The 22743-nt window shown below is 35.1% G+C and overlaps 1 protein-coding gene across 6 annotated transcripts in view; it reads left to right on the top strand.

Moving 5' to 3' along the window:
- PALLD (palladin, cytoskeletal associated protein) overlaps positions 1 to 22743 on the top strand; it is a 202143-nt gene that overhangs the window by 76843 nt on the left and 102557 nt on the right. For all 6 annotated transcript variants that reach the window (XM_027738026.2, XM_027738035.2, XM_039380498.1 and 3 more), the window contains 4 exons: positions 1519 to 1660; positions 3260 to 3283; positions 10493 to 10612; positions 11394 to 11727. In XM_027738026.2, coding sequence (XP_027593827.2) covers positions 1519 to 1660; positions 3260 to 3283; positions 10493 to 10612; positions 11394 to 11727 — 620 coding nt within the window. The remainder of the gene's footprint in view (positions 1 to 1518; positions 1661 to 3259; positions 3284 to 10492; positions 10613 to 11393; positions 11728 to 22743) is intronic.

Genomic DNA, 22743 nt, shown 5'->3' with positions numbered 1-22743 from the left:
TTAAGTACCAGTAAAAAGAAGGATAGCACATTTTTCCCTAATCTATCAAGTACAACTTCAATTGAAAATATTATTTCATTGTGCCTCAAACCATCATTTCAATACTAGTACTTATTATTTAATCACTATTTGTTGAAGTCAAAATGAAAAATAGAAACTATTTCTGGTTATTACTTCAGGAAAACATTTTTTAAAAAACTAATATGGAATAGCAAATAGTTTTTCCTAGTGATAAGAGTAAGAGTAAGCAAGAGTAAGCCCAGCTCTCCACAACTGTCTAGCTTGGCTCTATCATATTTCTTTCTCATGTCAAGAAAGGCCTGATTCTGTCCCTTATAATTCTCCACCCATACTGCAGGTATCACAGGAAAGTGAATAGTGGAGGTGCAAGACAGAGAATGTATTACTACAAGGTCAGGAGGCAACCTCCAAGTAAGGAAAACAGGAGAAATCTATCCCTCGTCCAGAAACTACCAAAGCAATCAAAATTCTGCTCTTTCTTCCTAATCTTTATATTTCTTATCCCTGAAATCCATTATTAACTGGCTTAAGCCAACAGAGATATACCAAAACAAAACAACTTTAATGCCAGAAGAAATTAATCATATATGAACAACAAAATGTATACTTAATCCAGCCTCCAGATATAAGTTTCTTTCTATACAAACTTTTTGGAACAACCCAAAGATTTTTAGGTTTCCCTGTAACAAAATTCTTATGTATTTGATTAACCAGAGATCTATGAATAGTAATTGTGGATAACTCTGAGCATACACCCCTAACTTCAAGTGCTTTGCTGTATCAAAAAACTTTGTTAATTAATTGGAAAGAAAATGAGACACCCACTAGACCCTTTGATTTATAATCTTAAGATAAAGAACAAAGGTAAAATCAGTGGCTATCACCTGTCAATTCTGATACTTAAAATACTGTGTTTCTTCTCTCTCACTGCACTTCTTCTTTAAAGATTTAGATTTTTCCTGAAAATTTTCAGATATGTGTAAGAATTTATTACAGCCAGAATACTGTCTCAGAACTATCCATACACTAGTTAATATATCCTAATCATATCATCTAATTTTGCTTGGTTTGTTATTTATGGTTCAGAGGAAAAGCAGCTCCACCTCCTAGAATGGGACCTGAAAGCAGCACAGTTACTGTCTCAGGATCAAGTCAGTCAATGTGTAGTTAGTTCCAGAATTTTTATTTCACTTTTTGGAAGAAGAATAAAAATTGAAAGTTCAAACTGCAATGATCTGCTTGTGATAATTTGAGGAATTAAATACTTCTACAGCTGTTCCATTTTTGGTCTTATTAAAAATGCATTTCAAAATAACCTATTCAATAATTTTTAACAATATAGATGATATATTAAATTTAATCAGAATGAAAGAAAATGTTTATTGCAAAAATGTAATGACACAATAAAATAAAGCTGAATTACAAAGGTAATAGAAGACTGGTTTTAATAATGTAAAATGCTCCTTGTTCATTTCAGTTGTGATTGTTATATTTCAGGAGCTACAAAACTCCACAGCAACTGAGGGACGAGTTGTAGTATTGGAATGCAGAGTCAGAGGACTCCCTCCCATTCATGTTAAGTGGTTTCGACAGGGTGTTGAAATTCAAGATTCTCCAGACTTCAGAATTCTCCAAAAAAGTAAGGCAATGTCATTTTTTAACTTCAGTGAGCATCTGAGCACCACACAGATGCTCATTCACTCTCCCCTGGTGCCTTGGGGAAGTGAGTTGGAAAAGTAAAAGTGAGAAAATGCAGAGGTTAAGATAAAGACAGTTTAATGGTGAAAGCAAAAGCTGCACAAGCAAAGCAAAACAAGAAATCTGTTCACCCCTTCCCACGGGCAGGCAGGTGTTCAGCCATCATCAGGAAAGAAAGGTTCTATCATGTGTAACAGTTACTTGGGAAGACAAATGCCCTAACTACAAATGTTCCCCCTTCCTACTTCTTCACCCAGTTCTATATGATGAGCATGATGCCATATGGTATGGAATATACCTTTCATCGGTGCAGGTCTTTGTCCTGGTTCTGACCCCTCCAAACTTCTTGTTCATCCCCAGCCTCCTCACTACTGGGGAGGTACAAGTAGCAGAAAAGGCCTTTATAACAAAAACATCTCTCTATCAACAATGCTATTTTAAGCACAGATCCAAAATCTGGCCCCACACAACTACTGTGAAGAAAATTAACTCTATCCCAGTCGAAACCAGCACATTCTTCACCGCTTATTCCATACCATTTGCATCATGGCCAGATCTCACACTACCCAGTAGATCCTCATTAATCACCGCCCCACTTCCCATCCTTTGATGTAATACACAGAAACCATTCCCATAGGCTGTGTATCACACCTGTAAAATTTCACAAAATGTACATCGAGTTCATTTAGTCCATGGCTTTGGGCTCCATCTGTCATAGTGATCCCTCAGAACAGGACAGGTGGTGTTTGCATGGGGTTAACGGGCACCAAAACCAGCCCAGGTCAGGTCACTGCTGCCCTTGCCACTGCTTCTTGTGAGGGATTCTACTCCATTGGTTCATGTGGTTCCTGGTACAGTAATTCCTATACCATGCATCTCAAACCACAGGTTACAACAATTTAAAGCTATTTCCATTACAGTCTTCACCCTTGGTCCCATTGGACCAGACCACTGGGCTTAACACTGCAATTAACTCCTCCCCTTATTCCTAGCCTGGCTAGCAACAAGAGGTTCTGACTGTTTTCAGCCCTGGGCAGTCAATTCCAGGTGTACTGGACACCCCTCCAAGTGAAAGCAACTTGGCCTGCACTCTGCTGCCAAAGGGATTGAGAAAAACACATTAGTAATACCAATTTTGGCATACCACTTGTATGCCTTTGACTCCAGTTCATACTGAAGTTCTAGCACATCTGGCATGGCTGAACTCAGCCAAAACCAGCACAGGCAATAATTGGAAGTGGTTATCTTTGATACAAGGTGGAGAAAGATAATTAGTCTTTCAGTATTCGGTTTTGGATAGAGTCCTTTCTTCTTCCCGTTTCGGTGCTAATGGCTACAGGTAATAATTGAACTACTGTATTGACAGACAATTTAAATCTTGATTTCATAACATGTCTGCACAGTTATGTACTTATTTACAGTATTTTGGTATAATATGTTCAGTATACTGATGTTTATTGATGTAATCTCTAATATACTGATGTTTATTGATGTAATCTCTAATCTTGTTTGTTTCCCCTCCCTATGATGGGATATACAGAGCCACGATCTGCAACTGAACCTGGTAAGAATCATATGAAAAAATAATGTCTTTATTCACTAGCTCTTTGAGTTTGTACTGAAGCCATAAATAGAAAAGTGTTTTTGCTGAACATTGGTAAAATGAAACCCCCTTGAAGACAATGCTACTTTATCACACCTTCCATACTGTACTCTGTCCTTTACATCAATTCCTTTATTAGTTAAACAGTAAATTCCATTTAGACCAGTAAGGAGAGTCTCGCAGCTTAAATTTTGAAGCAAATTTCTTTCTCAGAAAATAAGCATTTTGCATGTACTGAGGAAAAACAATGAGTCCCACAAAATTCCATTACCCAAATTATACTCATAAGAATTTAATGACAGATGTGAAGAATGCAACTTTCCTTTAGTTTTCATGGAAACAAGATGAGGGAAAGAGGGGAAAAGTTTCTTTTCTTTGTCAGTTATTCACTCATTTTCTTGCTTCACAAAATTGTTATATACCTATTCTACTTCATATCCATTAATACATATACATTACACACATGTATGCTCTATCCTAACTGTTAATACTGTAGTCATGGTGTGCAACATCATCAGCTCAAGTAATACCTGATGCCCTGAGTTCATGTGATCGAATGATTTCATTTATGGAGGTTTGAAATATCAGCCATGTGAAGGAAAGGAGAGTGTTGGAAAACAATAGTATATCTAACTCACTCTTACTAGGAGTTTTTTTCTACAAAATCACTTGAACTGCATTCACTTCATCCTTTAACATGATAGATAATATCTGAAAGGACTGAAAATTTACACAAAAATTTCTAAGTATAAATTTACTAGCATATCTTAGGGTTTTTCTTTTTAATATCCAGTTTAAAACTGTTCTGTCAAAACTCATCAATACTGTTTGCTTAGTTTTGGTAATTCTTTTTTTACCTCTTCACCCTCTTTAGTCAATATAAGTTGTATAATGCTAGGTGAACTAAATATTTTAGAGTCGGAATGCAGTGTTACCTAGTAGAAAGGAGAAGCACTTTTTTTCTGGAAACAAAAGGTTCAAATTCCTTTGTGTGAATAGTTGAGTACATATATTATGTTTCTTGCTAGATGATTTTTTTTTTCATGGGCAACTAAGTAATTTTCATATTGTTAGTTGCAAGGTTTGCATAGCTTATATGACAGATACTGCTGTGGAAGAAGTAAGAATATTCATGTTAGTTCACAAAACTATCAACTTCCTTTCATAACTACTACCTGCAATGGGAAATAGAGAGTGAGATTTTGAATCCCAGAACATCATCACTTTGCCAGCCCTCTCTCACATACCTGCACTATTCAAGTTCATAGTGCTGAATATTCTCCTTCCCATTTCTGGTTAGCTTGCAGACCCTGGGAGAAGATACCTGAAGCCTTTTAGAGAGTACTAGGGAATGGATTCTTACATGAAAGGTACATTTCTTGAGTCTTCCCAAGTACAGAAAAGATATCTAATATCAAAGTATCTCAAACCATTATTAAAGTAGGTGTCAAGGCAAGAATAGGAAGTCACCTCAAAACACTATTTTTGTATCTGTGTTGTTGCAGTTTAATAGACATGACAGTAGTGAATGCCTGACAGCAGTCTGACTGGTTTGTTGTTGGATTTTTTCTTTTTATCATGCTTATAATTATGTTGTGATATATATTTACGAGCACCTTCCTGCTACCCAAAATGTATGAAAGAGTTTCAGTTTGATATTTTGTTCTCCCTGGATGCATTGAGCTAAGTACTATCCCTTAAGAAATCTCTTACTCACTGCCAAAATTAATGACAGTACACCTAACAGATTATTTTTGTAGGAATTGACACTGTGCATGAAAAGGAAATGTGAATAAAGTTTGGGCAAAATATAAATATTTCCTTTTGGCATAAATAATGAGCAATGTTTTGTATATTAGTAGTAATACTGATAAGAATTAGCACTGGTTTTTAGGATGTCATGAAGAATCTTAAAATTTCGACAACAAGAAGCTGGGTGTGGGTATCAAAAACATAATAGGTACAGCACTGGTTTGTGATGTAATTCATACTCTCAGAAGCCAGACTAAACAATGCATGCAGAGGAAATTGTTCATAAGCAAACACACAACTGCAGATGATGAATACATGTGCAAGATTGTTAGGGAAAAGTGTGTATGCTAAATAAGTATTCAAAATTTTGAAAGACAGACATTTTTCTAAAAATTTTTCCAACATATCCATGTACAGCATCCACAGAATTTTACATAAATTGTAACAACTTGTAGTGTGACTTTAATAGTGGGTTGTTAACCAAAGTCCAACCATCAATAAACACTTTATAGCACTCAATAACATCAGTTATCCTTTGGTAGGTCAGTACTAATGATTTAAAAGAAAAATGTTCCGTGAACTCATACAGGTAAGAAATTAAGAAGCAGGGTTTTTTGACTATCTTTTTTTTTGGTACATTCTATCTACTCTAATGTGTTTTGCACTCCTTCTTCTGTCTAGACAGAAATCAGTTTGCATCACAAAGCTCTCCAGACTGCTTTGTGAATTAATAGTCAGACTACTCAAAGCCAACATCACAGTTTGTCAAAGTACCTGCTCTGTACTTCTTTCTTGGACATTTTGACTTTATACTGATTGAATCCTTCAAAGAACAGGCTGCCTGAGAATGAAAAATCCCATGGAATCACTTGCCAGCTGTTGATATTTTGACCATTACTCAGCTGTCTGGAGACAGCCACAAACCGTATTGAATTACATTAGAACGATTGTCTAATGGCATGTAAGAAGAAAACTATATGAAGTAGTTTTGCTTAAATTGCCAGAGAATTGCCACATATACATGCTTTTTTTCCTTAAACAGAATACTGTGTATGTTCACCAAATAATCTTTCTGGTAGCTGATGAAATTCAAAACACGGCAACTTTGGTAGGTTAACGTGCATTTGCATCCTTGCATTTTTTAGTGAAAACAAAAGAATTATGACCAAGAGTCTGTCTCCTTCTTTCACTGCTGAGCAGCAAAGGGCTTGGAGAGAAGGATCTCCAATGAGCCGTATCTCAAGATACCAAATGAAGATAAAAACTGAAAATAGGCTAAAATTCTCCTTCACTAAAGGTGGTTTTTGGTCAACTTCTATGCTATTACCTGTCAGTTACATTTTTAATTGTACTCTGCACTCCCAAGTTACCTCTAGAATTCTAGTCCTGTCAGTGATCTCATCTTAAGTCTGACTGCTGTGACTGTCCTTGCTTGTTAATGCTTCCAAATTCAAAGCAAATATCTGATCTTTTCGTACTATGTGATTTAAAAAAATAAATTGTTATTTCTCTCCAATTGTAAACATTTAAAGCTTATTGGAGTACATTAATCATCACAGTTATGTTGCTGAATACTTTGATTTCAGCTTTGATGTATACACCTGACTAGCTGGCTCAGGCACCTACAGCATCATAACTGCCTTAGTGTAAGCTTTAACATAAACATTTCCTTGACACTGAAAAATTACTGAATTTCTCCTCAAACCTGAACACTGCTTTAGGGGCTAAAGTCTGTGTTGCCACAACTGTATTCCTATTTATTGTAGCCAAACTGGCTAGATAGCTGACATCTTGGTTATTCATTACATGTATTGTAACCTAGGCTCTATACCCTAAAACTGCATTTTATTGCTCACAATCACATTTGCTGTTGCTCTGTTTTCTTCTCCGTATTTTTAAAACGCTGTTTAAGATATCTTCAAACATAGTCAGTTTTGTGCATCTTCTGAAAACTTTATTCTTCGTTCCTTGAGTGACATAAAGCCTATTAAATAAGCCAGAACTGCTGCCTAACTGGGTAAAGGTATATGTAGTAGTAATCATCAGAAACAGGTACATTGAATACATTTTTTCAATATGTTATTGCACGTTAAGGCTTCTACAGATCCTCTATACTACTGTTTATTATGCTACTTGCATATTCAGTTCTTCTCTACTTTCATTTCCCCATTCTCTTTATATAAAAGATGAACAGATACCTAGATGAGGAGTTACCTGATGGGCATATTGGTTTGCCATTGAACTGGACTTAAGGGTTTGGGGAATACAACGGAGAATAAGAGATAAGTTCTCAACAAGTTGGCAGAGCTGTGTTTTGTTGGCTTTTTACCAGGAAACCACCACTGTAACTACCCACTGTCTCTGTATATCAGAAAAGTTACGGCTTTTAACCTACATCTATGAAAATAGCTCTATTCATTGCGTAGTAATGAACAACTACTGACAAAAGACCGTACATATTTTCCCAAACAGAATGTGCATTACAGTAGAGGAAGCTAATGGTCACATTTGGAAATGAAGTTGCAGATAATAAGAACTACTTTACCTTTAATGTAATACAAAGAAACATTCTGAAGTAAACGCATTGCCAATGATGAAATTTGTTAAAATGCAACAGTTTTCTCTCTTACCAAAGTTTATTTCCTTCTAATGGGCTCATGAACCATAAAGGGAAAGAATTGCTCTGTAAAATGCAACCTTTCTTTCTAAATAACTGACAAAACAGTCAAGTACTTGCATGCCTAAGCATTTTACATGTTTCAATGAACAAAATGCTTTTGTATTCATTTAGTCAAGTGTTAAATATGTTTTAAGGCCCTGAGAGCAGCGTTTCAGAGCTGCTTTCTGGAACACATTTCTGTGATGAAATTATTTGTCAGCTGATGATTGCCAGGAAGTAGAACAGACATTATTTACTTCATATCTTCAGATTTTACTTAGCATATTAACAGAAAGAAAAGTAATTACGTAAGTCAGGATGTAAAGCTAGAGAAATACTCAGAGCACTATGCATTCAGAGTGTGTTAAGGAAGTCTTTAAAGAACTTTTCTTTTGCCAAATTGGTATTTTATTTCTATGGTTTCCATAGTAGTAAGCCTTTTAGCAAGGACCTGGAAGTCCTTGATTCTTGGTTTGGAGGAGGAAAATTGATAAAGAAGATGGCAATATGCTTTTTGCCCAAGCTGCCTTTTGATTTGTTCTTATGTTTTTTATGTTTTCAGTTTAGACAGTCTTCTTATGATTGATAACAAATCTGTTGCAGTTTGCTCATCTGGCTGAAAAGACTGGATTTTAAAATCTGATGATTTCCATCATTAATTTACTTTCAATTTCTTTTACAAAGATAGCTGCAATTTATCATATATAGTTTTAAAATATACCTGTTCAAACAAAGCACATCATTGTAGAACCCATTAGAATTCTTTTATCACTGAAGAGGGAAGATTAGGTCTTCTCATGTGATCATTTTACATACTTAAAACACTGAAAGACTGTTATGCATTAATTAGCTCTGCTGTTTGGAAAATAGGAGTTCTGCTGGTTGCTATGTTTTATAGTGCCCTTGCCCTCATTCAAAGAGCAGTTCTCAGCCTGGTGGGCTGATCTTCTTCTGCAGTCCTGAAGTACCATGCTTTCAGAATTCTGCTATTAAATGAACAGGAAACTAGTATGCTGTGTGTATCAGATTGCATCCCCAGAGTCAGTTCAGTCCAGGAGCAAACACGTGTGGTTAACAATACGGCTTCAACTGCTTATGACACACCAAGACTAAAAAAAGCTGATCTCAGTAGTTCGAAAACTAGCTTGTGTTACCCATTACTTTCCTGATAAGACCTTTCATGAGTCATTAATCTTCATCTGGGTCAGATAAGATCCAACGTGCTACAGTATTACCAGGCATGCCTCTTGCAGCTACACAGAAAATACTGGTCTGTGTTGCCAAAAAAAAAGGCATGTTCTGAGAAACAACTCTGTGCCAAATATTTAGTCAGTCATTCATTTTTAGCCCACTTCTAGTACAGGAAGTTTTTTGATATATTGTCATTTATAATTGGAAAAATTTCATAATTTTTTTAAACTGTCTGAATGAGACAGTTCATCATTCACCCCCCCACACACACACACACAAAAAGGCACTATTTGAAAATGTTTTCCTTATTTGAACCATAAGAAGTAAGTTGACTTTACTGAACCTCCTCTACAGAATAATTTTCATGTGGAAGTTATTAGATTCTAAAATACTTTTTCTCACTTTACAGTTTGCTTTTATTAACTAATTTTGTGATAATATGGGGGATTGTGTGTGCAAATATTCAAATTGCAAAATACCTTTTTCTTTAAACTGAATGCTATAAAACTTCCCTGCTTTGGTTTTGAGACTAGACAATCAGCATAAGCAAAAGAAACGCCTAATTAATTAAGGAAACACACGATGTAGTATTGTACAGGTATAACATTCTCTTGGTATGTTGTGTTAATAGTAGGATTGTTGATTAGCTATATCATAAAATTTTTAAAAAATTAGACTTCCATTACAAGTAGAGATAAAATAAAGTTCCTTATTTGAAGACACAGGAAAAAATATGCCCAAATAATTAATTATGTCCATTATAAATGGATGGACTTGATTTAGAAAAAATTACTGTGAGACCCAATCTAATATCCTTCATGCAACTTTTCTGACAGAGGCCCTGGTATAATCAAAGCCTATACTATGGCTTATCAAAGTAGAAATAACAGATTTCAGACAGAACGTGTTTGTGTCACAGCATTTTGAAGAGTTTCTAGGGATGCTGTTTTGTACTGTGTTTTCAATTTACCCATTCTCACTTCTGTGCAGAGAGAGACAGAAATTATTTTCCCAAACTCTGAATTAAGAGGAATATTTATGCATCTGGAGGTTTTAATTCTGATTAGTCTATACAGAAGATTTAATTGAAGTGTTGATAAAATACTTTCTGGTTTTACTGAGACTGGACTTTCATCTGAAAAGTTGCATTAAACAGAAAAAAATTAAAAGAAAGAAAAATTGTGTGACATTTGTACTGGAGATGTTATTTAGAGACACAAAAAGAGCTTGCAAGGATTAATTCTTTATGGAAACCACTAAATTGATTTGTATTAATTGGTACTATCATACATAAAAATGAGATATTAAGTGTGTAAATTACTGCACAGACTTGTGACTGCAAAATTACTATTTAAAACAGTTTTAAAAACTTAGCTTGATTAATTTACCTGTTTCAGACTCAAAGTGATTTTCCTTAAAGACATTTATATTGGAAGCTCTCCTGCAGTTCTCCCAGCATTTCTTTGTAAAAGGAGCACTTTCTGGTGTCCTTTTAACATACAGTGGAAAATATTACATGGAATTTTAAATAGTTTATGATGCAACTTTATTCTTCTCTTTATTTCCAGAAGAGATATGTACCCTTGTAATAGCAGAAACTTTTCCTGAAGATTCAGGAATTTTCACATGCACAGCAACAAATGAACATGGTTCAGTAACAAGCAGTGCACAACTAGTAGTCTGCTCAGGTATGTGATGAAGGGAAAGAGGAGTTTTTAATCATAAATTGTACATAATTAATTTACTTATGAAATTATCAATCTGCATGTGGAAAATGACTGCTATAAGAGGAATTTGTCAACCTCTGAGCATTCGTATAAAGCAAACTGAATCTTTTATTTGGCTCATTTCCTTTTTATTATTTTTATTAACATGAAATATATTTTTAAAGTATTTGCTACAAGCCTGGCATATTTTTAAGCATTAGGGTTCTGAGACTAGATGGCAGCAGAGGCAAAATGAAAGCAGATGAAATTATGCTACCAAAGGTGACACATGCCTTTTGTAAAATAAAACATTGTGATGTGGCATGTTTAGTTTTTTTATACGTTTCCATATATATTTTTGTGGGATGCACTAATCCAGCTGCCATTGCAAACTTGCCATGTATACATACATTCGTCAGCTTTTTTAAATTATTTGTTCTGAAATGATCCGGAAACTCCATGATGAGGAAGTGCTGTTTCAGCTGTTGCTGTCTGTACTTGCCAATCTCATTTAGTGGCTGGATTCCTGAATAGATTTAGAGATCCATAAGGTTCCTAGTTGTGCCTTTTGCATGGGGTAAACTCAGAAAGTGAATAGCCAGTCATGTATCTAATTCAGCATAAATTATCAATAGGAGGACTAGAAAAACATCTACACAAAACCAAAGATGTTTCACCTTTAAAAAACTGAAAATAGAGCATATATGTGCTATGTACTTTGTCTGTGATTTGTTGAAAAGGCTTTCTTTTTGGTTTCTTCTAGCCAACTTGGAAAGCTCTACTCATGAATCACTGATAAGAGATGATGGTTTCCATCATTTCCCATCACTTCCTCCAGTTGAAATTAGCTGTCTTGAGCTTCCTCCTAAGAAACATACAGAGGCCCACCAAGCAAACAACACTGAGTTAAAATCTAGTGTGACAGATCTTCAACAACAGCTCAATTCATCTGAGGAAAAAACAAATGGGATCCATCCTGTTCATGGAGTAAATGGAATGATTAACAGCGAGCCAAATGGTGATAAATCCATCCCACCTCCAGCTGTATTGCTTTCACCCACAAAGGAACCACCACCTGTGCTTGCCAAACCAAAGCTGTAAGTATTTTTGTTTGCATTTTTTTGTTTCCTATAAACTTAATATTTGTTGACAGCAAATTTTTTTCTGAAGCAATCTAGTGTTAGACCAATGGACAATGACTGTGCCTGTCCTTTGAACAATCTTCTTGCTGCTGTGATTTATGTTCCAAAGAGCTGAATACAAGAGAGAGTTGTGTTCTTTACATAGTGCTATCTCAAAGGAAAGTACGTTATTTATACCAAAGTCTTTAGAGAGGTTTAAGATAAAGTCACAAAGAGAAATAGTGGTAGTGGCTGTTGCTCTGTGCCTTTTTATCCCTGGTCGCTGTACCTAAAGATCATAGTGGCCTGAGATTTTTGAATGTTATTTCTGTTTCAATAATGGCTAGCAATTCTTATTCTAAATGTTCTTGGGTTTGTGTATTCAGTGGATATTCAGGTGTGTAATGTTTTTATTATTTATTATATTATATTTATATATAACCTGTATCTCAATATACTGTCAGCCAGATTACAATAGCTCTCTTATAACTGAAAATTTTAAAAGGCACAGCTCTAGAAAAAGAGAAAGAAATAAGTGGAAAAAAGTTATAGTAACATTTTTACCTTATGTTAGTGATGATACCTCACTTATGCATGAGCGATCTTATGCTAACTTATAGCTTGATTTTAGCATTGTACAGAGTCCTCTTTTATATCTCTCTCAATAATTTTTGGAATGTGATGAAACTAAAAATGTTACTTTTTTTCATTTGCATCAATAGTCAGAAGGGATTATTAATTATAAAAATATGTTTAAGAGGAAACATGAAACATGGGCTTCAAACTTAGTGAGGTCATTTGCTTTATTACATGCTTTCACAAGATAACTTGGAGATATAAAAATGCTGTTCCTTTAGCACTCATGCTGAATTTAAACACACAAAAACACATGCTTGAGGCAGCAAGACAACAGTATTCCCTATGTAATCTCATCACTTTTTCTTTCTATTGCTCTTTGTCATTCTAAGTAGTCTCTGACAACTGTAGAAGAAAAGGAGGAGTGGAAGAACTAGAAAGACAGTGATGAAATAGCAGTATATTTGGTGGTGGCTGCATGTACGTGAGGGAGGTTGCTGAGAACGGCAACTTGCAGATGATATATGATACAGAATAAGCTGGGTGGTCCTGTACCCAGCATATCTGTTGCAAGACCCACTTGTGAAGAAAGGAGATAGCAGCTCCAGCAGAGCAGTAAAAAGCAAATTTCACCCCAGAGCTTTCTTTCCCAGAAATGAGGTTGCCTGAGATAAAGGAAAGAAGGTGGTGTAAAAGACTTGCCATTGCATAATGTTCACCGTATGTGTGCAAAATCTGTTTTGTTTTTAAACATAGAGTCAACATATAAACAGAAGTGAACGTTTTACAGAGTGATGTGGGAGGGATGCTCTTACAAAAATCCTTTCAGTCACTGATGTCCAAACTGATGACCTTGGAATCCCTAGTGTAATTGCACCTGAGTCCTATATTTTGCCATTAACAACACTTGATGCACAAGAGGCTGATCTTGATTGCAGTTAAGATACATGTTTTTCTTGGCGAAAACAAGTGTAACTCTATGCTGCCATCAGAAATTGAAATCTTGCCTTCCCCTCAGCCAACTGTTTGCTCCCAAGCACAGTGATAGCATAATGAAAGGAAAGGGTGCCAATAAGAGAAGAAAAAGAAGTTTCTGACTGTAGAGACTGGAAATGAGCTTTCGACATTTGGGAAACTGCATCCCTAATCAAAGCAAACAAAATAATGACATTAAAATTAGCTGAGTAGTAAAGTAGCTATCTCAACCATGAGAATGACCCCTCTTGAAAAGAACTCATCTATGGAATTGCATCTGTCCGTAGAGTATTAGATGATAGAACCAGCATATACTAACAATGACATAATAGCAAACACATTTATTACAGCCTTTTTAAAAAATATTTAGACCTTTAAATTAGTCTTAGCTATGTAGAAAGCTTGAAGCTTTTGAATACCATTAACAAGTTTTATTTTTCATGAAGACTGACATTGATTTTAAGTTTCCCAAAGAATCTTTTGTATTCAAGCTTATCTTAAATCATAAATTACTTAGCAGGTTTAGCTGTGAACTCTCTGAAAATAGTTTATTCAGCCAATACAGAAAGTACTTGCAAAGAGTTTGGGAATAATTGGCTGGTTTTGGTTTGATGGTTTATTGTTAGTATTGTTGTTGTTGTTGTTATTTTTAGTTTTACAAGAAGGAGAGACTGAGTACCTTCTTGAAGTATGAAATACTTTTGCATCTTGGAAATGCAGCGGTAACCAACACCTATAAATAATGATTTACAACAATTCAATCTAATGCAAGAGCTGACATGCTAGAGAGAGTTACTGCAGTTGTTTTCAGGCTTGAAAGTGTTTGTAAAGTCCTAGAAAATGTTCAGTCTGTGGTTACAGACACTTTAGTAACTCTTAAGCCATTATTAGTTATCCCCTGACTCTGGTACTGAGAATATTTGAAAGAGTTTAATGTGATAATATAAAGAATTTTCTGGGAAAATTATGCATAGAATAAGCTGGGAAAGCAGTCAATGCCAGATATTTTTCTAAAGTGAAATTTAGAACACAATAATGCTAAACATGCTTAAAAGGCATAACGTTTCGTGTTGCCTTGTTTGCAATATGAGTTTCTGTAGAGAATAGAGAAAAACTTTTGAACTGAGACCAAAAAAAACCTGCTTTCTGCAATTGTAATCTCTGCTGCTGTGGCCTATTTGAGAAGGTTGAGCTATTACTGTGCCTTGGACTTTTCCAGTCAATATTGGTGTAATTCATGGATGACCTTTCAAAAGATCCCCATGAATGTATGTTATCTTCATATACTTTGCATCTCTCAAAATTAGGCAAATGGTGTTAATATTAATTTCAGTGTGTAGCCTGTGTGTGTGAAAGTGCTGCCTTAAACCCCTCATAATCCTCAGTGTGAATGTCTCCAAAAAAGACACAACACTGTCCTGTAGAGCTGTATATAACCTGTTCATGGTTTCAAGTGAAGAACTTCAAGTGGCTTAGTATTACTATTGTTTTTCCATGTGTCTGTTAAAGCAGTAACAGAAAAGAAGATGTTGTTCTTATGGTTATTGGATGTACCTGTGTGATGTTTGTTGGCTTTGTAACAAGCCATCATTTTAAGGTTCATAGACTCAATGTAACTGCAGTGTAATGCCAGAGTTTCCTGAGAGCAGAGCTTCTCTTCAGATGTCTCCTGTTTTACCCCCTTTATGTTGGAGAGTTATTCCAGAAGAGTGTAAGCTTAATGGGAGTTATTCTTTTCCATGCTTCTTTCTTGCAGATGCAGAGATCAACTGCAGGTAGTGATAGCCTTCTTTCTGTAGTTAATTCACTAAAATAAACTCAAAGGGAGCCAGCAGGAAGTGTCATGTTTGACAGCTTTAAAACTAGAACAGCAATACCTACCCCTGTAGAATGATCAAAATTTTATTCATTGTATTATTGTGACAAGTAGTATTCTGCATGGGTGTGCATCACACATGCTGTGAAGGTGAATTGTCAGAATTCCTGAATTCCCTCTCACACAGTTCTCTTTCACAATGCTTTTTTGCAGTGAAAATAAAAGACAGGTATTGATTTTGTAAAAGGAATATCTTTTAAAAGTGAAAAGCAGTAAGTTATAATCTCTCACCTTTTATGAATCTGTTGATCATCAGTATTTTCTTTTACGCATGTGGCTATATTGTTTCCTGTTTGTTCTGAAATTTTTTTGGGGGGGAGTATAATGTATTCAAAAGTTTTTGGTTTTGTAACTATATACAGAAGGAATTAACCATGAACATAATTAAAGGATTATCAAGCAGTTCATATGTAACATCAGTAAGGAAAAGGTGAGATTATAATTAAAACTATTTCCTAAAGATAAGGAGTTAATCTGGTTGATATACATCAAAGTCACTGTTGTGTGAGATGATAGAACTTCCTCAACTAAAAGCACTTGTGTTCATTCTGGTTGTGAAGTGACACTATTTCTTGAGCTGATTAATTTGTCACTTCAGTCTCCATTCCTCAGCAAATGAGTTTTCTTTCATGGTTTCTTGTGTTTTGTAATCAATGCCACAGATGTTTTTGCAAAGATGCTGGTTCAGTCCTTTCTAGAATGTCTCTTACACTCTTTATTAAAATGTTTATTTTACTATTTTCACTCACTACTGAAATTATTATTAACTTGATCTTTCTGCTAGCATTTTGCTTAATATTGAGCTTCCTTGTAAGTTCTTATGTCCTGACAGGCCTTGTGTATTAAAGATACTGCAAGAAATTATTATTTCCTTAATAATTGTGTTTGATATCTGCAAGCAGTAAGGTAATGTTTAGACTATATTGGGAAGAGCTGAATAGAAAAAGAACATGTGAGAATAGGCAAGAGTTCAGTGATTAATGCCTTGGAATATACAAAAGTCAGGTATAAGTCCTTAATCTGCCAAGTTTCCTGAAGCCCACAGAACAGACACTTGCACTGGGAGCTTTGAACGCTTCACATTTGTTCTTATGCAGAGCAGCAACACTCTGGAAATGGTGAGAAGACATGTCATGTAGGAAAACTGTTTTCCATCCAGTTCTAGCAATGTATATATGAATGTGATTTGTTGTAACAGTTTAAATTAGGAAGGACTGAGCACAGAAATGCTTAGCTTGACTATTAATCAACTGAATTATTTCAGTTTTTGTTCAAAGTTATTACATCTTCTAATAAAAACCTGAAGAGAAAACCATTTTTTCATAGTTTGAATGATGCACAAAACAAAGGTCTGCTACCGTCATTTGTATGAAACAAAAAGTAACAGACCTTCCCAACTAAGAGAAAAATAGTCCCCGCCACTTACATGTGATTCAACAATGAATTATGTCCTAGTGAGTTTTCCATACTTCTTCAAAAGTTAACTTAAAAATAAAAGCAGATATTATTAATTTTGAATTAGAACTGTCAATCAGACATATGTACAATATATACTCAAGATTTATTTGCTACAGCAAAAAATGTGGATATTGAAAGCTTTGTTATTACAGAAATGCAAAGGTAAAAGAAAACATAGCTCTTACAAAAATGTGAACTTATGCAAACAAGAATTTTAATCAAAAAACAATGGAGTCTGAAAAATCACATTACAAATATGCACTCTTATAGAGAATAAGACGTTACTTAGCATCCCTTGTAATAGTTTATGATAGAAAAAAGTCATAATGTATCATTGAGGTTCCCATATTCCATAAGGCTGAGCAAAATTCAAATTTGTAATTTTTTTTTAAATTGTAGTTTTACTTGGAAATGAACAAGACAATCTCCATCTGTGTAAGAAAATTGTGACAACCTTATTCTGTCTACGAGTTAGTGCTCACAGTAAACATGTAATTTTGCATTCATGAGCAAATGTCCATCCAGATCCATTTCTTTTGTTTCATCTGCTGTGTTCTTTCAAGATCAATAAAGACCTTTGGATCCTTATCTTGCTGACAAAGTCAACCCACAATAAAACTTTGATCTAACCATATTTTCTACTGTAGTAGAAATAACTAATGCTAACTAATGCTAACTAATGCTAACTAAATTTATCACAATATAAAGCAGAATAACTGCACATAAAGTTGATTATAGTACAAGTCCTGAGTATTTTCTACAACCGTTTTCACAATTGTTATATTAATGGTTTATTCATAATACTTTTGTTTCTCTCATTTTATACAAATATTTTTTAATAGGATTGGAGTTAAACTAAGGATAAATTTTTGTGAAGCATTGCCAGTTCAGTGCACTTGGACTAGGGTTTATAATTTACTGATAACAAATAACATATGAAAATAGAGGAAACTATGAGAAAATATACTAAACAAATAGAAGTTTTTCTGCATTTTCTCAGACTATTTTTGTACACAAAAGCTGCAAATTCTGAGAAGGAATAAAAAGTTATAATGCCTCATGGCACACCTGTGGACTGAATGCAGTAGATTTGGTTGGTTTAAAACAGGATATTAGTTGATTTCCTTAGTGATCTTTGATCACTGCATAAAACTCTGAGAGCACTGGAAGATGGAAGAGCGGAAATAGGAAGTGTTATTAAATATAGATTGAAAGTCACATTTATTTATCATGCTCTATATCTGTTTTAAAGAATGAGGAAAGTGTGGGTTTCTTTTGCCAAAGAAAGTATAGATCAGTGTAACAAAGTTTCTGAATGTTTTGTGGTATATTAGAGAGATGACTACAGGTAGGAGAGATGAAAAATGCCTCTGAGAGACAGCTACTTGTTAAAAAACATATGCAAGGACACCCAGTGAGAGGACTAGAATAAAAAATATTGTTCTCTTTTCTTCAACTTATAATGATGCTAAATCCTAAATCTTCCTACAAATCTCTATGCTGTTCTATCTTTATATTCTTATGACTAAAAGAACACTTGTAAAACCATGGTTCTTTCCTAGAAAACTGGAAACAATTTAACACTGTTTTTCGTACGAGAAAGAAGACCCAATTTTGCTGAGAAAACTAGATTGTCTGTATTTGGTATGTTAAAAAACATAAATATAAACTCATAATGCTTGAGTGAAAATTTCATAACTGAGTGTGTCAAGTTTAGCAGCTCAAATGAAATTGCATGAACTTGAAGAGATATAGAACTATTCCAGTTCCCCCTCAAAATTCTGCTGGATCTGATACTGCAAATTATTTGTCTATATTGTCCTAAGTTCAGTTTTATGAGACAGTTGTAATCCTAGAGACTTCCATCATTCCTCATTTAGATGCTTAGAGTCACATGAAAATATGTCAATGTTTTTCATATTCCTCAATACAGTCACAAATACCTTGAATACTGAAATTATGTACTAGTCAGTCTGCTGTTAGAAGGCAGCTTGCTCAGGCAGCAGGATGTAATTTTTTTTTTTCCAGTTCCTAAGGTAACTTTAATAAAAACCTAAGAACAGATAGTAAATTGAAATTCTAAATAAAAATAATTGATTGTTTTCTATGCGTATTCTGCTTTCAGTGACCTGAAATTGCTTATTTCAGACCAAGGAGTAGCATGATCCAAAACCAGGGGCAGTTATTGCTGAGAAATTTCCTCTTTACCGATGTCTTTGTTAACATAGTATCAAAGGGTAATCACAAATGAACTTTAAACCTTTTAAGATCTGCAGCAATAGAAGTCTGAATTTCTTTGTAACAGTAGATATCAACAATAAGAGAGGTTAAAGGTGATGTATTTATTTTTTAGCCTTTTTCTCCTTTTGGCACTGATGTTTAATGACCTTTAGTAAGTGGAGACACCTAACTGTACATCCTGTCTACATAAAAATCTAATCAGTATTTTAACAGGAAAAGTCAAATATCCTTGAAACAGCCATAAAATATGTGTACTGTGTGTGCACCACCATCATGATACACACACAGAACTTCTGTGTTTTTTCAGATTTTTATTTTAAAATTACTGAAAGTAATCCAGGTTAGAGGACAAACAGGGACATGAGGGAAAATTACTGGAATCATAGAATTATTTGGGTTGAAAGAGCCCTTAAAGATCATCTAGTTCCCACCTCCTTGATGTGGGCAGGAATACCTTTTGCTAGTCCAGGTTGCCCCAAGCCCCATCCAGCCTGGCCTTGAATGCTTCCAGGGATGGGGCATCCACAACTTTTCTGGGCAAATTGTTCCAGTGCCAAACTGCCCTCACAATAAAGAATTTCCTCCTAACATCTAATCTAAACCTACACTCTTTCAGTTTAAAGCCATTCCCCTTTGTCCTATCACTATGTGTCCCGGCTTCTCCAGTTCTCTTGTAGCCCCCTTTAGGTACTGTTAGGTGGCTCTAAGGTCTCTCCAGAGCCTTCTCGTCTCTAGGCTGAACAACCTCAACTTCCTCAGCCTGCCCCTGTAGGAGAGGTGCTCCAGCCCTCTGAATCTTAGTGGTCCTCCTTTGGACTTGTTCAAACATGTCCATGTCCTTGTGTCAGGGACCCCAGAGCTGGACACAGTACTCTAGGTGGGGTCTCATAAGAGTGAAGTAGGAGGGGGTCATGCTTCCTTAGATGCTGCCTAGGATACGGTTGGCCTTCTGGGGTATGAGTGCACAGGTTCAGCCACTTGTTTGAGCCTGTGCATTTTAAGTTTTTAGTTAAAGACATTCTTTAAGCTTTTAAGTGCTGTCCCACTCTCTTCTGCCTGGCTCTTGCTTCATAGCTCTGTTGCCTCTCTCATAGCTTTGTTACCAGCTGTCACCTCCAGTTCCTCAAGGTACCAAAAGTAGGCTTTTTTCTAAGAAAAAGACAGCAAAGGTGGGGGGCAGATCATGCATTTAAGACAGGGGTTTTTTTTCTGTAATGAGATTGAGTAGAACACTATGCCAACAGTGTATGATATACCTTTGAACCAGAAAATATAAGAGGGAGTGTTGCATCATCCATCTGTAAACAGTTTATGGTAGTTTTTTGGTAATCATGAACTAAAAGTATTGGAATGAAATGTTTTGATTTTTGAAACATTTCTGTTGATTTTTTCTGTTCCTTTCCTTCAGCTTAAATAACTATTTATTTAATTCTTGAAAATGGTCAAGCAAAGCAAATCCAAGTGTTCAGTTCTTCCAAGAATTTTCTGAGAGGTTCTCAGTGTGATTTTGGGCAGGAAGTTCCTGTAGAAATATTGAAGGATTCTCTTGATATAACAGGATAGAGTCCTCAAACAAAGGGATTAAATGCTTCCCTGAATGCTAGTCCTTGCATCTTAATCATCATTTGTGCTTATTCCATATTTACATGGCTTTGAATATGGCATGCAACTATATTTGTCTTGGTATTGTTTCATCCCTGACCACATAAATATCCAATCTACACATGATTTTGAAACTGTAAAAATATCATCTTTTGCTGTTTGGAAGGAGGAAGGCAGGTGAGAAGGGATATAGTTTTTGTTTTAAACTACCTTTGTTTACTCTGTCTCAATGCAGACAAATCCATTTGCCAGGATTGTTCATTTTGACTGTATCTATGAATGAAGATGGCGCTGCAAAACTGAAACAGATGGTGTTCATAGTTTTGTGTTTGGTTTGCAGGAAAGAAGAAAAGAGGAACACTAAATTTTAAAGTTCCAATAATAATGTATCTGCCATCTTTGCCTTCTAAGTGACTTCCTAGAGAAAGGTCCCATCTGATTCAGGTTAAGAACTTTAAACTAATAGGACAGAAGATTGCACTGCCACTTCCTTTGGCACTCAGGTCTGTTGAGAAATTTAAAAAGCCTTCTGCATACAGCACTTAGTGTTCTAATCCAAAATGAGAGACTGGAAATCCTTGCTCAACTCAGACATGGCACGGAAATTGATTAATATTAAAAAAATTAGAAAAAAAATTAAAAATCTAAATTTTAAAAAATTAAAATATTTAGAAAGTCTGCTTGTCCCTTTTGTACAGGTTTTGACAGTACTTTTTATTGTCTTATCTGCTGAATAAAAAAATTAATCAAGAAATTGAAATAAAAGATCAACGGGTATGATTGTACAAGACAGAGAGGTACTGGCTAAAGGTACTTCTGTCAATACTCCTTTTCTTTGGAAAATCTGTTTTGTAAAGTCTGGATAGATAAATATAAAGTTATGAAGTTCCTTTTGATAATATGAACTTTCAAGTACTATGGACACTACAGTTCTTCTTAACAAGTGTAAGCATAATTATGTGAATGGTAGTTGGGGTAAACAGTTATTATGTTTGAATAGGATTTCAAAGCTACATGTCTTTGGCTTGCAATCTGCAACATTATGAGGACTGAGTAGTAATTGTTTTATCATTCTTTCCTTCAAGAAATAATAAAAAAAAAGAAGGTAATTTGAGGATTTACTTAACAAGGATAACTTCTGAATAGCTTCGTGATTTTATGGGTAATATATAGCCAAAAAAGTAGCTAAAGTGATTACAAGTTCAAGTGCTGGCTACCCTCAGACTCCCGGTGCCTACTCATTAATAAACTTATTGCTAGAACTTAACTTATCACAGAAACCACTGCAATTAGTCCTACCCATCTACCTGCAGTTGGTCATGCCCATGTTTTAAAAAGTGCTCTGCAGAAACATGAACTCACACTTGTGAAAGGAGACTTGCTGGATGAGGTGCTAGCTCATGAAGTTTAATCATTTTTGTATTGAAGTGATAAAATTGTCTAATGATTTCCATGCTTCTTCCAACTGTGATTATACTACTAAGTTTTTCTTGTAGGTAATTTCAAGTTTTCCTCCTTGTTCTCAAGTATATCTGCCATTATCTTTTGCATTTACTTATATTATCTGTGTTTTCATTTTCTGCCCCATGTTAAGAAAGGTTTTCTGGTGACAAAATCAAGAGGTTGGAACTCAGTGGCATTCATTTCTGTCTTGTTCAATGTGCATGCTATGAAACTTCAGTTATAGAATATCCATGTGTTAATTATTTGTCATAAATGGAATCAATAGAGGTAACAAAATCTATCAGAGAAGACCTAAGAACTGAGCAAGTGCTGCAGATCCTCCTCTGTTAGCCTTGTATTAGTGCTGTTGAATACCTCTTATCCTAATAAGCCTTATTGCTCTCACAGAGATTTTATGGAGGTAAGAATATAAAACGCTCATCCAGTGGAGGGAGCTATGTTCCTTGAGCAGATGTCTGTCAAGGAAACGCTTTGATACTTTCTAGAATAATGACAAAAGCATATATTAAGAGGCAGGAGCTGGACCACTTTGAGATGTCCTAGAAATAATAACAAGTTGGAAGTCTAGAACTTGGCTACAGAGGAGAAGTCGAGTAGGGTATTTGGTTTGAAAGTAGTAGTAGTGAAGGCAGAAAAGAGCCTAAAGCTTAGGCCAGGATGATAGCAGTGTTTACACATAACAGTTCAAAGATTAATATGGAAAATGTTTCCAAGGGATAATAAAGGGTTGGCTTTTGTATCAAGTAGAACAGTTGTTTACTAGAAATATAATCATCTTCTTACCTTTTGGTAGACTTGAT

This window comes from Pipra filicauda, unplaced genomic scaffold, assembly GCF_003945595.2.
Source record: "Pipra filicauda isolate LSUMZ 115617 unplaced genomic scaffold, ASM394559v2 scaffold196_size3971931_pilon, whole genome shotgun sequence".
Lineage (NCBI taxonomy): Eukaryota > Metazoa > Chordata > Aves > Passeriformes > Pipridae > Pipra > Pipra filicauda.
The sequence above is the reverse complement of the archived record's forward strand: the minus strand, read 5'-3'. Positions and strand labels throughout refer to the sequence as shown.